General features: G+C 58.6%; 1 protein-coding gene across 1 annotated transcript in view; it reads right to left on the minus strand.

Moving 5' to 3' along the window:
- Nucleotides 1-15,523, minus strand: part of SLIT1 (slit guidance ligand 1) — a gene marked incomplete at both ends in the record, with an annotated part of 62,069 nt that overhangs the window by 45,445 nt on the left and 1,101 nt on the right. The window contains 3 exons of the mRNA XM_082311048.1: nt 2,927-2,998; nt 3,650-3,721; nt 4,035-4,106. Coding sequence (XP_082167174.1) covers nt 2,927-2,998; nt 3,650-3,721; nt 4,035-4,106 — 216 coding nt within the window. The remainder of the gene's footprint in view (nt 1-2,926; nt 2,999-3,649; nt 3,722-4,034; nt 4,107-15,523) is intronic.

The following is a 15,523-nucleotide window of genomic DNA, read 5'->3' on the forward strand; positions in this document are numbered from 1 at the left end:
GCCCATTTCTGCTAATTCAAGACCTCCCAGTAGCAAGGTGTGAGGACACAAGTACCTAGCAGGTACCCCAGGAGCTCGAGGAGCACATTGTGGGTGGCCACAGCAGCCAGGGCATAGGGAAGCCTGCACAGGCACTGCTTGCTGGAAATCTGGAAGAGCACAGTGCTGGTAAGAGCCCTCTCTTCCCATCTTATCTCATCCCATCCCACCCTGACCAGCACAGATCCCAGCCTGCCTCTGGGGCAGGGAGGGGACACTGAGCAGTGGGGCCACCCCAGATCCATTTCAGCAGTTAAATAAGCACAAAGCCTGGTGGAGAGGCTCCGATTTCAGTTCAAGGCGAGCTGATTTCAATTTAGTTTAAACCTGCTCCCCACTGACTCATATCCCTGTAGCCTGAGCCAGGTTTGCAGCAATTTAAGAGCATCCTTATGACCTCCCGCACCGGCCAGACTAGCACAGGTCCAGATCCCACCTCCTGCTAAGCCAGCGTGACGGTGTGTCTAGACAAGATCTGCCCTGGGCACCCCCTGCTCTGCTGTCCCCCCCAAACCATCCGTGGGCATCTCAGCAACGGGCAGCCACAAGGAGAGGGAGCAGCAGGTCCTCCGGCATGCAGGGCTTTGCTGCCCAGACGCGGCACCTGAGGCTCTTCCAGGGCAGCAGGTCTTGGTGTGCTCTCTGGGCAGACCCCAGCACCGCATCCCTGTCCTCACTAACGCAGGCAGCATGTGGAGTAACGTGCTGCAGACAGGGAGGGCAGGCAGCTCAGTGCGTCCTCCCTCCCAGTCCCGCAGCACGTCACAGGGACCCTCTGCTCCGGGTGTGCATCAAAGCTCCCCAAGACATGGCACCTCCTATAGATGAGGGGCTGCAAAAATCTGAGCCTGCTCACACAGCCCCACATTGCACAAGAAAAGCTCTGGGTGCTGGTGTCCAGGCAGCGGTTGTCACAGCAGAGATGGTCAGAAAAGAGCTTCAAGGCAGGGCAGGAGGGAATAGGTTCAAAACAACCACCACATCGTGGGGAGCAACAGTAAAGAAACAGGTGGAGGCTGAAACGCACCTGCATATGGGGTGGCTGCAAGGAGCATCTTGCACACCCCTCCTCACCCACGGCAGTATGTACAGCCCCATGCACACCGTGCAAGGGTGCGTACAGCCCCGTGCACACTGTGGCACAGCCCCGGCTCCACGTGAGCCTGGGGGCTGCGGCGGGGCACACTGCACCGCCCGCCCGGGAGGCTGCCCTGCTGCATCTCCCCAGTGAACTGTTGGGGTTTGCTTTATGAAAGAGCCTGCTATTAAATCTAGAGATTAGAAGGGAAACATTAATGCTTGTAAAATAATTCTCTCAACCGTGTTTTTGTTATGCAATGGGCGGCTGGAGGAGGATGGGCCCTTGCTGGCGCCACGATACGGCACAGCTGAGCTCAACAAATGCCATTTGATAATTAATTGAACGCCTGTGCTATCAGCTGCCATTACCTAGGCCCATCTCTGGCACAGGTCCACCATTTCACACATCCCACGCTGGCAACCCACATGGCGTTTTAACCCTTCATTACACCGCCTCCGGCTGGACTCCGGGACTGACTCCCTGGCACTGTCGGAAGAAACTGGCATCGCCACTGAGCAAAATGGCTCAGCCACAGACTGCCTGCATAGGCAGGGCTGCCTGGCCCCAGACATGGCCATGCTTGTCCTGACATTGTCTCAGCCCATTCAGTTATTTCATCCACTCCTACCCTGCCCTGGGAGGGACCTGGCATCCTCATTTCGCAGCTGAGAAACAGAGATACAAGATGCAGTAAGCGGAGACCTCATGTCCTGGCCACAACAGCCTTGCTCCTAAGCACTGCAAATCAGCCAGAGGGTGTAAGCATCTTCTCTGAGCGATGGAGAGCACCCCAGGTTGGTACGCACCCTCTCCTCCTCACAGCCCCCTTCCCAATGTACGTGGGTACCTGACATAGCTGAGAGCGGTAAAGGCTTTGTTAAGAGGATTTCCTGCAGTTTGAACAATGCTGGCACTGCCAACAGCACTGTTGCCCACACAAAGCAGCCCCAGGCAAGGGAAAGCCAATATGGAAAAGAGAATATTTATCAAAACCCCAGCAGCCCTCCCCAGGCAGCCTGCTGCTGCACGGAGGGAGGAGGAGCAGAGGGGTCTGCAGAGCTGGGGCTCACACGACAAGAGACAGTCCCTGGGGGTGCTTCTGCAGTGCAGAGGGACAGGCAGGGACGGGGACAGGCAGGGCTGCGCAGGGAGCAGGCAGCAGGCACAAGGGGCTGGATCTGCCCCAGGCAGGGCTTCCCCCTCCTTCCCCAGGCTGCTCCAGACACCGGCAGAAAGGCAGCTCCTGAGCCAGACCATGGGGCTCCCCATGCCCTGCGGAGGTCCCTGGGCAGGACGTGACCCCCCTGGGGACATCCTCTTCCACCCTCCCTCCATGACAACCTGGTCTAGGGCGTAAGGGCACCCCACTCCATTGCCTGTGATCCGCACCCAGGGAGGAGGCCGCAGGGCTTGCAGCACCTCTGTAACTGGCACTGTGCAGGCACAGTCCAGCTCGGAGATGCCAGCCCCAGCCCAAACTGCCAGCACCTCCTTCCACGTCCCCACGCACTGCAAGGATGTTTAACGCAGTCTTTAACAGCACTGGTCTCAGGTCTTCTGCAAGGCAAAGCTGATTCCCTGCCATGCTGCATGCTCGGGTTGCTCAGAAACAGGGTGCATCCCCCTGCCACACACCGGGTGCTCACTGGGACAAGACATCGGTAACCACCAGCACAACCCCCCAGAAGCAGCACCCTCCTGGGTTGTCAGCACCCCTCCAAACCCCACGGCAGCCCCGAGCAGCCCCACAAGTAAGCCCGCGCCACGGCCAGGCAGGGGAGCCCTGCCAGCATGGAGGGTACTTACAGCCGTGACAGCGCCTGGTTGTTCTGGAAGAGGAGCTCGGGCAGGGTGTGCAGCTGGTTGCGGTTCAGCCGTCTGCAGGGAAGGAGGAAAGGGTCAGGGTTTCAGGGGCAAAGCAATCACCCCCTCTGCAACCCAGCTGGCAGCTCCGGGCACAGCTGGGGCACTTTGGCTCACTCAGAGGGGCCATTAGAGCAGAGCATCCCACCTGGCAAGGACACCCCTGTCCTGCTCAGGGCACTCCCAGGCGGGGGCAACCAACGGGGCATTAATAGACTTACTCACAATATTGTAATTACATGCAGACAGGACTCCAAGCTGTTAACTGCTGATTGCTGCTTAACTGCGCTGTTAACCTGCTGCTCACTCAGCTCCTCGTATTTGCTCGAGCAGCTCAGGATTTTTAAACTGCTGAGCTATTTTACTGAGTACTGGACTGGAACTTACAGCTCCCTCGCTAACACACGGGACACAGCTGATAACAGTGAGAGTGATTTGTGTTTAACCTGCCCCTCACCTCAAAAGCATCAGAAAGGACTTTAAGATCTATAGAAACAGAAATAGGTTTGCTTCCCACACTGTAAAATACCACCACCATGCAGCAGAGAAGCTGTTTGAAGTCAGGCGGCACTGATATATTATGGTTTAAGGCAAAAGGGAAAGGATGCTTTCCGCAACTAAACCCGGCGGCCCCTCGCCGACCCGCCTCCACGCCCGGGCACTCACAGCCGCTCCAGCTCCTTCATGTCATCGAACGCCCCACGCTCCACCGTGCTGATCTGGTTTTCCATCAGCTGCCTGTGGAGAGAAGGGGTCAGCTTTCCAGAAAGGTGGTCCCCAGCTACCAGTCTCACCGGCATGGTCCCTGATGCTCCTCCAGACCCAGGGCCACCTCGCTCCTGCCATCCCCTCAACACAACCCGGCCTCTCTCTCCCCAGTCCCTCCCAGCTGGAAGCCCACCGTGCTCAGCCCAACACAGACGTCCTCCAGCCCCACCAGCAGATGCCCACCAAAAGGCTTGGCATCATCTCTACTGGCCCCAGGAGGGGTCACAAGCCAAGCGCGGCGCCCGCCAAGGCCGGGGCAGCCGGCCCCTCGCCAGGAACTCACAGGACGCGGAGCTGCTTCAGGCCAGCGAAGTCATTCTTGTTGATCCGCGTGATGTTGTTGCCGTTGAGCTCCCTGCGGAGAGAAGAGGCAGAGGTCAGCGGGGAAGCACTCAGGAGGCAGCCATGCACCAGGGCTCCCCAGTGGCTCCCCAAAAAGGGCAGGCAAGACCCAAAGGGCAGCAGTGGCTGCTGCATTTCTGGGCTCCCTGCTGGGAACATCAGGGTTGGCCACTGGCTCCAGAGAGGACCCTCATCCTCGACAGCCAGCAGTGCTGGGCGCACAGAAGTCTGGCTGGCCAGGAGCGTGTAAGCTGGCATCTTTCATAAAGCAGCAACGGGCAGGGCCTGCTCAGCTCCCCCATCTCCCTGTCCCCACACTGGGTGTCCCCCTTGGGACAGAAGCCCCAGAGCCATCAGCAATGCAACAAGCAGCACAGCGATGCCAGCAGCCACCTGGCTGGATGTACATCACCCCACTCTGGAAATGCAGCAAACATACCAAACACACGGAGCCACTTAGAGAGGGCAGGGGTAATAAGAAAGCAAACAACTGTCCCCCAGAAAAGCAGGACCCCTCCAAACACCCAGCTGCACGTCACCCACATGCATCATGTCCAGTTCAGTGCACAACACCTCACACCTTCCTCCGCCCTGTGCCACCTCTGAAAGAGCTGCCTGGAGAATAACCCACACCTTCAGGAGACACTTGCACAGGACCGGCTGTTTCTCCTGACAGTTGCTCCCACATACAAAAGCCCTGGGTGAGCGCAGGGACAGGCACCCCAGCCAGATGAGAGACGCCGTCCTGGCTTGCCAACCCTGCTGGTGGAAATAAGAGGGGGGTTGCTGGTGGGGTGCCTGCACCCACCCCATGGCTCCTGTCCTGCCCAGGCTCTGCTCAGCACTGGGGCAAGGTGTGCCCCACTGCCAGACCCACAAGTAGCAGGGGCTCTGCTCCCAGCCTGCCAGCTATGCCTCCCGGGCTCTCCCACCCCATTCTCTCCAGCATGCCCCTGCTAGGATTATCTTGCTTTAAAATACATTGAGCCGGGATCTGCAGAGATTTTCGCCTCGCAGTCTCAGCTTTGCAGTGCTTTTCTGCATTAGGGGCTGTGAGCACTGCAGGGAGAGACAGGGACCGTCAGCCTTGGGACTCACAGCCTGCAGAGCTGGGGGTCCCTGTGCAGCACCCCATGGGCAGGAGAGAGCCTGCCCCCTCGGCAGTGCAGACCACGGCAGTGTTTGCTTCTTGCCACGAGGCCGATCTGCCCACGGCTTGCCCTGAGGATGGAGGATGCCCATGGGAATGCACAGCCTGGGGAGGGCTCCCACGCTGGAGACCCGCTGCCTGCACTGAATGCAGACATGGAAATAAAGAGGAAACAAATAAACTACAGGACGGGGAGGCAGTCAAAGGAGGGACAAGCTGCTGGAGCCAGGGCAGGGGAGAGGCAGGAGGGTGCCACCCCAGAGCAGGCTGCGGTGCCTGGGCAGGACCCCAGCACCCAGGACTCTATAACCCCCCAGCCCCGGCAGCAGGACCGGGGAGCAGGAATGCCCCATGCCACACGAGGGGCTGAATACAAAGTCCATCATTTCCATCCAGAGCCAAAGCCTCCCGCCATCGAGCCCTGCGGCCATGCGAGGGGCCGAGGTCAGCGGCAGGCTGGCCCCGGAGCCACCGAGCAGCGTGTACGGTCACCGGGTACAGCCAGCGCAGCCGCGCACCCCGGGGTGCTGCCATTGTCCTGCTGAAACGGCTGATAATGGCTAATGAGTTCCAGCTCGCCATTATAGCCTCGTAATTACACCGCTATTCAGCGCCCGAGATTGCCGGGCTCCTGCCATTATCCAGCCGTGTGTGCCTGTGTTGGGAAGGAGGTGGGGAGAGCACGTTACTAGGACACAGATGAATGCGAGTGGAGAATGAATAGAGGTTCCCCAGCCCCTGCGATTAAACTGAAACCCACACTCGGGCTGTGCAGCCCCCCGGCTCGCCCGGCTTCACGTCCACCAGTGTGCAGTGCTAACATCTGGCTCACATCTGGCTCCTGGGGATGGGGCTCTGACCCGCAAGGTTGCACCCTGCAGGACTCAGTCCTGTCCCTCTCCCGGGAGCAAAACCCACGGCCAGGCTGTAAGTCCCAGGCACGAGGTGCTGGGGTGGGTCATGCGTTTTAGGGACATCTGTCACCGCAGGAGGGGTGGCTCGGTAGAGGCAGATGTGTGTGCCCACCTCCTGGTGGACCACAGCTTTGGGGCCAGCTAAGGGCAGGGAGAAACCCCGGCTTCAGGAGTGATTTTCTCCAAATGTCCTAAAGGGTCCTTGCCAAAGCAGATTGCCTGGGAAGCTCCCCCGGGCTGGGCTGGAGGCCAAGCGGGTGGTAACAGCACCCACCCGAGCTCCTGGTGAGGGAGGGTCTGCGGCAGCACTCCCATGTCATCTTCTTTTAAACATACCTAACATTACTCTGGCTGCGATGTGTAAGTGGAAGTTAGGAAATCTCCAGTACTGCAGAGAGAGCAGAGAGGCTTGATTTTAAAACTGCTCAATCTGAAAGCCAAGACTTACACCTCAGCCTGCAAAGCCCAAGGAGGGCTTGGACACCTCTGGGGTCCTCTGAGCACCAGCACCCCAGAGCCTTAGCCAGAGCACAGGCAAAGCAGCACAGAGACATACAGAAACACCAAAGAGCCATGGACTGGACACAGCCAGTCCCTCCACGTGCCAAAATCATGCTCTGCCCTCTCTCCCAGGCACCTCCTGGGATAGCACAGCCTGAACCCAAAGACTTTTCAGCACAAGGAGGCGCAGGCAGGATACACTGCCCTGGGGCAGTGCCTGGGGACATGCCACCCTGGGGGGCAACTGTGCTGCCCACCCAGCCCACACCAGCCTCTGCTCCCTGCGTGCTCATGGAGCATCCTCAGGGTGCTCCGGGACCGGGGCTGGTGGCGGTCCCTGCGTGGGGCAGGGTCCCAGGGCCCCTTCACAGCCCTGCTCCCTCGGGGACTGGCCCTGCGTGCTCCCTGACAACTGCTCTCAGCATTCCCCCTTGCCTTTGTTTGGGTAAATGATGGCCTTTGCAACCAAGATGGGAACGAACAGCAGGTAAAGCTTATTTGTAAGGATGCCGAGGCAACACTGCTATTTAACTTCATGCCATTTTTTTCCCCCTCTAAATCCCCTTCAGTTCCTCATGGAGATAAATTACAGTCTGCTGTGCCCAGAAAGCTGGATCCCCGCTGCTCAGCGGCTCACCCGCTGCCTCCGTGCCCTTTCCTAGTGAAGTGAAACACCCTGCCCTGCCCCATGCAGCAGAGCTTTGATAAGGACTGATGTGTCTGGGGAGCTGCCTGGCAGACTGGCTGCATTTCTGGACTGTGATTTGAAAGCAGAGATGCAGGGTGTGCTCTTTTGCTGTTAATCCATAGGGTTTAATGCCAGAAAGCATCATCGCGTTCATCCCGGCTGCCTTCCTCTTCCTCCCAGCACCCCAAATCTCACACTGCTGCTGGAGAAGCAGTGAATTTTTATCTGCAACCTTCAAGTTTCAGAACCCTCCTCCCATTTCTCCCTGGGAAGAGGAAAGTCATTAAAACAAGCAGTCCCTTTGCTATGTTGCTTGAGGATCATCCCACTCCCAGATGGGATGTCTGTGCTGCAGCAGGGTTCGTTAGACTGGATTTGCATAGTCTGGGTTTATATTTGGTTTCTAGCTTTGGATGGCTTATTCCAATCCCAGGGGGTCTGATGCGCCTTTTCCCTTTGCAGGGTTTGGAGCTACGCTAACTCAGTAACAACCTCAGAGAGTGCAAATGCTGAGAGGTAATTTATTAAATACATCCAACATGAGTGATATTTCCCTGGGCACTGATTTATCAGGAGCGGGAAGGGGAAGGAGCAGACAGCGCAATCCCACTATCCGTACTCCGTTGCAAAGCATCAGCTATTCGGCACGCACGTGACTCCTGTCCTTGTGCTCAGCCCAGCTCTGCTTTCCCACCGAGGCAGAAATCCTAACGGCTGCGCTCCCCAGACTCCTGCTTTTAAGAAGGCAGAGGGAAAGTCTGCGACACAAACCCCTGCATTTGCACCCGCAAGCGGAGACGTGTCCCGGCCCTGCCAGCACCAGCACAGAGTGAGTACACACAGCGCCCGGGCGGTGACCGCAGGGGCTGGAGGAGAAGGGTCTGTGCCAGCAACGCCTGCAGCCAGCGGCGCTCCTGTGGTCCCCTCTCTGAAGGCCACCACTGCCCCACTGCTCAGCGAGGCCGGCAGTTGCTTCGTTGGTGTGATGCATCCATGGTCCTCACCGCCCTGCCGCTTCTGCCCTTGGCTCAGAACACCGGCCCTTAGGGACTCAGCTCCCCTCCCAGCTGCTCCATAGCCCTCATCCCAGAGCCCTGACCCCAGCTGGAGTCAGCAGTGCCAGATAATAATCAGGGAAGCACAGAAATGAAGGCTGCAAGGTCACGCACCCCACAGCAGTATCTCTGCCGCCCTCCATCAATCCTGACAGATGCATACATGGCTCCTTCAGGGCCGGGGACTGACGCTCCCCTGTGCCCTGTTCCAGCAAGTCACTGTTCCTGCCTCAAGGACCATTTCCAAAACTCTGACCTGAACCCCTCTCGCTGCAGATGAACCCCTTCCCTGCCTGCCCCGGCCACCGCAGTGCGGAGAGCAGGCTGCTCCCTTGCCCATGCAGGTCCCCTCTCCCAGCCCCATTTCCCCCAACAAGCCCCCAGCCCCCCAGGTGCAGCCCTCCCTCAGGGTCCCCCTGCCTTGCAGGGGCAGGATCCACTCAGCTCATGCTTCCATCCCACATCTGTGCTGTTGGTGATCCTCTCCCACCAAACACCTTCCTCGAGTCGCCAGGCAACAGCATCCTTTTTGTCAGCCCATTCCTCCTGCTCACCAAGCCCACTTTGAAATCTCAGCCTTCCCTCCAGCCCTCTTGCATCTCTCCCAGCCTGGTAGCATCTGCAAATGTCATAAGCAGCTCATGTCCCATCATCCAGACTGCTAATGGAAACATGGACGACGCTCAGATCCTGGACTGACCCCTGCACTCAGCACTGGGGGACAGAGCAGCTGCAACTTTTCATCCTATACTTTTATTGCATTTTTCAAGTCTTCTCAAGATTTCACCCAGCTGCTTAAATGTAATTGAGTGCCAGCACAGGCTCGCTGAGCTGTGCAAGCAGTAAAGGGCAGGGCAGAGCCCTTCCCGGTCCCGGTCGAGCTGGTCCCGTCCAGCGCCAGCATGGAGGGATGCTCACCACATCCGCCAGCTCCCTGCAGCCCAAGGGGCGCACGGCTTGGCGCTAACCCCATCCCCTCCAAGGCGCAAGAGGCGTATGGGGTGCTGCTGCTCAGGGGCACACACACCCTGGGCTGACACAGCTGCGCAAGGGGCTCAGCACCTTCTCCTCCTTTTCCTTCCCATCCCTGCCCTGACCAGATTCCTCAAGGAAGAGCAAGGGTGCCCACGGGATGCATCAAAGTCCCTTTAAGGGTGCCATACACCCCAGGGTGAACGCCTTGCCAGCACCTACCACTAGATGCCTGCAGGGTGATGTGCCCAAAGAGGAGAGAGCTCCAAGAGCAGCTATGTGCCGTGTGGGCTCATCTCAGAATAACTGCCCCTAGCTGAAGGGGAACCCAACCACAAGCACGGTGTTGGCCCCCAGAGCACGGGAGGCTCTGTAAGCTTTTATGAGGTACTAAAGCAGGTTAGCATCACAATAAATTTTTAAGCGTTACAAACAGCATCGATCGTGCAAGTAACGGTGAGGATCCGGAAAGCTTTCTGCTCTTCCTAACTTCTCTCTGGGGTTTTCATGCCACAGCCATTAGCTGCTCGCAGTCAGGGAGTGCTTTACACTCACGCGGCATCGTGGCGTGTCACCTTCAGGTTAAAAATAAATAAATAACCTCACTCAACCCCAGTGTGAGAGAAAAGGCAGCAGGTTGTTTCTGTTTCATAAACGGGGAAACTGAGGCTCACATTTATCTGGATACCCTCAAAATTGGGCTTTTTGTGCTGTGCTGACTAGCCTGGCGAAGAGTATCGCTGCTCCCATGCCTCCCCTGCTTCCCAGGGCAGGGGAGGCAGCCCAGCCCTCAGGCTTCGTCCTGCCACTCAGCAGATCACGGTCCAATCCACGCTGCATCTTCCTCAGCAAACCCCCTTTGCTCATCCCTCCTGCAGCAGCGCACAGCAGGGGTGGGAAGACCAGTGCACCTACACTGCTCGGTTACGGGTGCCTGCTCAGCCCCAGACCAGCGGGGTCTCCTGGAGCATTTTGGAGCTGGGGCTTCCTCCTACCGAGAAATATCCAGGGCCCGGAGCTTGCATCTCTCCCACTCTTGGTGCCCAGGGCTGCTCCTCGGCTGCATCACTTGAAAAATTAATCTTCTCTTTTTTCTGATCTTCCTCCTCCTAGCAGCCTCTCTCCCCCACAGGACACTTGCCTCTGCTATTTTGAGCAGCAAGTGCATCCAAAATGCATGCCAGGAAAGCAGATACCAGCACAGCTTCAGAGCCTATATGTGGCAGGGAGACCTGAGGCAGTCCCGGAGGGGACGGCCTGGGACCGACCCTGCATCAACGCCATGGAGAGGTTCCCTCCGTCGCACCTCATTCCCTTCCCGCTTCAGCAGCACCACGACCCTGACGACCAGGCTGCAAACCATCCCCTCTCGCTGCCCACGTTGCTAATTGCAGCCTGGCGCTGTACAGCAGGAAAACCTCCGCTCACTGCTGCTGCCACTACAGCCATCCCTGGCTGTCCCCTGAGTGGGGACAGAGGACAGGGGCCAGCCGCCGGAGCTGGCCTTGGAGCTACTCGTGCTGGAAGCCTGCCGGGGAGCAGTGATCTAGGTCTGACATCCCCTGGGATGGGGCCATTTGCTAACGCACAACTGGTTTTTATTGTGTTTCAGAAAAACACGCACAGAAACATTGCTTTGCCTTTCAGGTTTTATGCAAGGTTATTTCAGTAGCAATAAAGATGAAGGGGATGTGTCCATGGCACTAAGTACCTCTGGAGTGGGCAGGGAACCATGAAGGACTTGCATGCGAGACAAAGACAGGCTCCTTGGTTGCCCACCTCGCTCTCCTGTGCACGCACACACGCACACGTCCTGCTCCAGCACTCGCCTTGCCCGCCCACGCCAGCTCCCTGGGGAGCAAACCAGACCTCTCAATGCAGGGTCACAGGCTCGTACACCTTTCCTCAGATGGGACACCCTTTCTCTGCCTGCACCGCCTCAGTGGCACCCCGAGTCCCCTCTGTTCCCCTGGGCTGTGGGCTCTGCTCCCCCGAGGGGGTCTCCCGAGCATCCTTTGCATTTTATAGCTGCCTTGCTCTTCTGCTGGCTGGAGGTTTGGTAGGAAACAATGAAGTAGGGGAGCATGAAACTCAAAGCAAACGCACGTCCCATCATGAGCCAGCTAGACGGCTTCTGTGCGTGCGTGTGCAGGGGGTGCGATCCTGCACCGGCACCGCTGCCGCCGTGCCCAGCACACAGCAGCAGCAGCGGCGGCGGCGTTTGAAGGTGCACGTGAGACCCACAATTAAAGCCAGGAACAATTCCCCCTCTTCGCTCCCACCTCAGCAGCGAGGAATTGCCAGCAGCACAATGCATCACCCCGGAGAAGCAAAGTGGCAGCACATTTAAGGCAAAAATATCTATTTTAAAGGATGCAATAAAACAGAGCCAGGGAAGGGTTTATAGGGAAGCAATTGCCGTGCGGGGTGAGAAGTGGTCACCAGAGGCCAATCCGACCAGCTTTATTGCCTGTTACCAGTGACTTTTCCCAACCAGGGGACAATAGATCCTCCGCTATCAGCCTTGGCTCCAGTCAATACAAACACGACATAGTTTTTTAAACTAATATTTTTCCAGCATGCAATTCCATGGAGAGCGAGAACGCAGCGTTACCATGGCGATATATAGACAGCATCTGCCTTGGACGTAGCTGAAGGGAGAAATTGGAATAGAATTGCAAATTTCCTCTGTCCGGGAAGGCTCCCAAGGAAGCCACCGCAGTGGGCTGAGCAGGCTGCCTTCCCCAGCCAGCCCGCAGCCTCCCAGTGCCCAGCACTGGCTCGCCCAAGAGCTGAGGGCAGCGGGGCCAGCCAGGCACTGCCCAGGCTGTAAATCGGTCCTGCATCCCACCCCAGAGCTCTGCAGAGCCTGCGCGGTCCCTCGCTGCCCCTGTAACCAGCCTGCTCAGCTGCAACACCAAAAACTTGCCTGGGCACCCCAGGAAAGGGAGAGGTTGAGCCCCCCCAAGGTGCTTCCTAAGAATTAAGGTTCCCCAAAGCACCCCAAGGAGGCATAGCACAACGACTGGTGTCGAATACACCAGCGCTGCTGCAAGACATTTTGATTAACCGGCTAGAGGGAGACGCGCGTGCATGAATTAAACACGCGCTGAACAAGAGCTCGCTGCTGTAATTTCGGCAGGGGATGGTTAGGCAGTGCAATAGCATGCTTCAGCTGCGGCTGTCCTGGCATCAAGGTCCCATAGCCAAGGGCTGGAGCTCAGTACCCCCTCCCTCCACCAACAAGCTGGGTGGAAGACAGGGGAGATGGCAGAGCTGGCTGCAGTCTGGATGGGGCCCATTTCAGCACAGGCAAATCCCAAGTTGGGGGAACAAGGCAAATGGGAGCCCCATGCAAAGCTGAGGCCAGGGACCCTGGGAGGGAGAAGAGGGAGCCAAGGGGGATGCAGTGATGGTGACCCTCAAACCCAGCTCTGCTGCCCTCCACGTGGGGGGAGAGGGCACAGCCAACAGCGAGATGGGGAGTGTTCAGCCCATCGGAGAGGGGGCGAGAGGGGTGAGTGGGGGAATTCTCAGCTGCCAGCTGAAAACTTCAAAAGCAGGAGCGAGTGCAACGCCAAGAGGCTCAATTCAACCCCCATGAGCAAAGAGCTGGGCTGGAAGCAGCCATTTGACGGCAGTGAATTTGCATTGATCCTGCTGGCATGGGGAGAGTGACCCAGCTCCCCGACAGGGCAGTCTGCTCTTCAGAGGCGCTTTCAAGGAAAGAAAGAAAGAAAAGCAAGCAAACAGGGAAGGGAACCGTGCCCTTCTCCCACAGCTCTCCTCCGGCAGCTGAGACCCAAGGGACTCCTGGGAGCAGATAACACAGTAGTGCTGGAGGATTATCACCCCGTCCTGCCTACGATGCCTCCAGGACCTGCTCTATCGTGCTTACCAGAGGCGTAGGCAGGAGCACAGGCAGCCGTGCAAAGAGCCCAGAGATTTTGCTGCTTCCCCCCTTGCTGCAGATAAGCCTCTCTGCTCGGTCCCTGATCCAGGCGAGGGGGGGGGGTGTCACTGTTTGGCATTTATGTCGGGTTGCAGACTTAGGGAGCAATGTGCTGTGCCCTGGTGCAAGGAAAGAGGGGTCCCCTGTCCCCCCATGCAGCCAGCACTCATGCTCCTTCCTAGACAAGTCTGCAGCCCTTACCCTGCAACCAACAGCATGGCGCCGGGCAGACATCACGGGAAACCTTCAAGCAGCAAAGACAATTTCTCCCCAGCCCATGATTCCCCAAAGTTGCAGTGACTCTGCGAGGCAAATAATTCCCTCTTCTTCAAAGGAAAAGGGTGTGTTTCAAAAGCGATGGAGCTCAGACCTCACCACAGGACGATACTGTCTGAGTCCCCGTGACGGCTTCAGCAGTGCCAGCACGCGTGGCTGCAGTGGCAGCACTGCCCTGTCCAGGGCTTTGACCCATGCCACCATGGGGCTCAGCCACCTGGGAGGCTGGATAAAGCCTGGAGCCTCCAAACACCACGCCAGGCTGCCCTGCAAGGCTGTGGGCATGCAACAGGCAGGCGACATGACAGCAGGGACACCACTGCTCACCAGCACTGTGGGACGCGTGGCATGGTCGGCACCGCTCAAGCTGCGTACCCTGGGGCTTGGGAAAAGCAGGCAGCGGAGGGCACCGGTAAGGGATTGCTGGCTTCCCAAAGAAAGCCAGCCTCTGGAGACAGTGAGTCCCAAGCCCAGACCCTGCTGCAGGCTCCCCTGCGGCTGCTAGCTGACCCCACTCCATCAAGCGGCGAGAAGTTGGAGACTGCAAGGTTGCAGTCTCTTTACAGGGAACTCGAACTCACTTACGATCTGTTACAGCAGGAATTCACTTCTCGGAGACAGACCTGCTCTGCACAGACACCCTCAAGCACCTGCAAGCGGGAAGTAGTTATCCAGCAGACAACACCCACGAGAGAGCAGTTTGTCTAGCTCAACCCAGCCAGCAGATCCGGCACCAGCAGCTGCATGAAAATACAGAAAACCCAATGTTGCCGAGCAGTGACGGCCACGGAGAAGCGGGTCAGTGGAGGCAGAACAGGAGACAGCAAGCAGGACCCACTGCCAGAGGGGGAGAGATGCCCTGCGGGGCAGGAGCGAGACATCTACCCAAGGGCATCCTCCGTCAGCCCACTCCAGCATCGTCTCATCTGAGCGGTGCTGGGGACCTACCCCGTGGGCAGAGGTGGGGGCTCGCTGCCCACGTTCCCCCAGCACCCTGCACCCGAGTGCGTGGAGAGCAGATGCTGCGGAGCCCACCGAGCTCCCCGAGGGGCGGAAAGGTCTGGCGCAGGCAGGAGCGGCTGTGCACAAACCTTCCCCCCGGCCCTGGGCAGGGAGGAAAGGGGGAGCCTGTCTTGGAGCTCACAAACCGGCTCTATGGGACTGCAGCTCGCAGCAGCCTGGTTGCTGTGCTGGGTAATAGTCATTTGTATGACGGTAATTATGGCAGGAGAAGAGAAAACTCCACCAAAGCGGTGTCCCACAGAGCTCCCGACGCTGCACGCTGGGTGCAGCCCTGGCAGCTGCCAGGCTGCCTGCAGTCCCTGCCTGCAGGGTCTCTCCCCAGCTGCAGGCAAAGGGCACATTCACACTCCAGTAACCGGAGGCAGCGCAGCACAGGGACAGGAGGGGAGCTCCGCGTGGGTGGCTGTCCTGGGACGCACCCTGCCCTGAGGAGGCAGCAAGGGGGATGGCGGGACAGCCTGGCCCCATGGCTGGAGCTGGGACGGGGCACCCACTGCCCCTGAGTGGAGGGGAGAGGCTGGGGACACCTGTACGCTGGGAACCCGCCACCAGTAGCAGGTTGGACACATTCAGCTCATGCCCCTCTCCCCAGAGCGGGGACCTGCTGCAGCCGCAGGGCTCCCCAGCACAGAGACCTGCCCAGCCGGGCGCAGGGACACCCTGCTCGGGGAGCTCAGCGGGTGCCACAGGACTCCCGCAGCCGCCCGCACCGTGGCTGTGCTCCATGGGAGAAAAGCTCTCCTTACGGGGTCCAACCGAGAGACCCAGGGACCACCCCGGGTGCCCCTGGGGATGTGGCAGGGGCTTTGATGAGCAGGGAGATGCGAGCAGAGGGGACTGGCAGGGCTGGGTGAGCTGTGTGCAGGGCTGCAGGCTGGTCGCACCGGCGGGGTCCCCAG

Source organism: Platalea leucorodia (assembly GCF_965183815.1).
Source record: "Platalea leucorodia genome assembly, chromosome: 4".
NCBI classification, from domain to species: Eukaryota; Metazoa; Chordata; class Aves; order Pelecaniformes; family Threskiornithidae; genus Platalea; species Platalea leucorodia.